The sequence below is a fragment of the Trichinella spiralis genome (assembly GCF_000181795.1).
Source record: "Trichinella spiralis strain ISS 195 chromosome Unknown Scfld3015, whole genome shotgun sequence".
Lineage (NCBI taxonomy): Eukaryota > Metazoa > Nematoda > Enoplea > Trichinellida > Trichinellidae > Trichinella > Trichinella spiralis.
The window spans coordinates 1-1,278 of NW_003529954.1; the positions used below are offsets into that span (position 1 = coordinate 1).

At 53.8% G+C, this 1,278-nt stretch overlaps 1 protein-coding gene and 1 non-coding gene across 2 annotated transcripts; both read right to left on the bottom strand.

Moving 5' to 3' along the window:
* Nucleotides 1–23: 23 nt before the first annotated feature.
* On the bottom strand, nucleotides 24–1,197 carry Tsp_15053 (conserved hypothetical protein; the record flags this gene model as incomplete). The annotated part of the gene is made up of 2 exons (XM_003368141.1): nucleotides 664–1,197; nucleotides 24–329 (listed from the first exon to the last, which is right to left on the bottom strand). Coding segments are annotated over exons 1-2 (840 nt in total), but the record flags the coding sequence as incomplete, so codon positions are not given.
* Nucleotides 349–544, bottom strand: Tsp_15052. The gene has a single exon. It is a non-coding gene; the product is annotated as a U2 spliceosomal RNA (small nuclear RNA).
* Nucleotides 1,198–1,278: the final 81 nt, after the last annotated feature.

Genomic DNA, 1,278 nt, shown 5'->3' on the forward strand with positions numbered 1-1,278 from the left:
CCCGTAATTTTCTTCGATTCCACCACGTCGACGTCCACAGTACTCGCCGATTCACCTCCGTGGTGACCCGCTTCACGAACCGACGCCTCCATCAGCTTCTTTCGCCCACGCGTAACCATCCTCGTACCAAGGTCCGTTGCGCTCGTACTACAGCGAGATCCACGCCGTCTTTCCACCCGTACAATTTGGCCTTCATAGTTGACCTCTTTTCCGCGACGGCGACCCGACTTCAAGGCTGGTGTCTTTGCACTACACATTGTCGCTGCCACCCGGCTGTCACTCGATCTCACGAACCACTCGACCGATCGTAACCAAACCGATTCCAATTCCTAAAACACAATTCCCCGAAGGGAATAGGCCGTTCCTGAATGTAGTGCAATATCAGGACGACCCGCGACAAATGGTGGTGCGAGCACTCGACCAAATGCCTATTTTTTCAAAAACTTATGCAAATTTCGTAACGAATCCGCTTGGGATTCATACCAGAAATTAAGCTGATAAGAACAGAGTTTTATTTGGATCTTCAAATGAATACAAAACAGTTAACAAACTGAATTGTTAATAGCAAAATTAAATACAAAAAGAGCAAAAGCGAAATCGAAGTCATGCGGCAATGTGGTTCCGTTGGTTCGGGACGGATCAATGCGCTGTAGACTTCGTAACCGGCTTCTGGTGTTGCCGCGGGGGTGGTTTTCTGGGCTGGAGACTAGGCGGGTTGGGCGCTATTCCAGCGAGGGCGGGTCTTCTAGGGCCAGGGCACGGTTGGCACTGCAGCTCACCACGCTGCGAGGGCGTCCCGACGGGTGACGTGAACCGCCGTTCCAGGCATTTCCCACCTGATGCCCTAGCGCTGATGGAATTGCGCTTCTTCTGACGGAGATCACCACCGGGTGGGTCTGTCTCCGTCGTGCCAACCGGTCGCCGTTTCGTGCCGGAGTCCGGGAGAAGGTCTCGCAGGCCGAGGTGTCTTCTGTAGATCCGTGAAGAATGTTCCAACATCTCGGACACCACGAGAACCTTCATGAGCCGTAGGTACCTTTGGGAGACGACACCTATCCTTTTCAGGATGGCATCGTTCTTCGGGTCCCACGTCCCCAGAGCACCGACGACGATGGCGTCGTACGTCACGGAGTATCCTCGTAGCCGGTAGGCGAGGATCTCCTTTTCATAGTGCGCCCACTTCCTGGTCCGGGCCATCCGACGAAGGCAGCGGCAGTGTTTTCAAACCACGATTGCAACATCAAGCAAAATCCCTAACCGCTTTTCCTCGTCCAACGA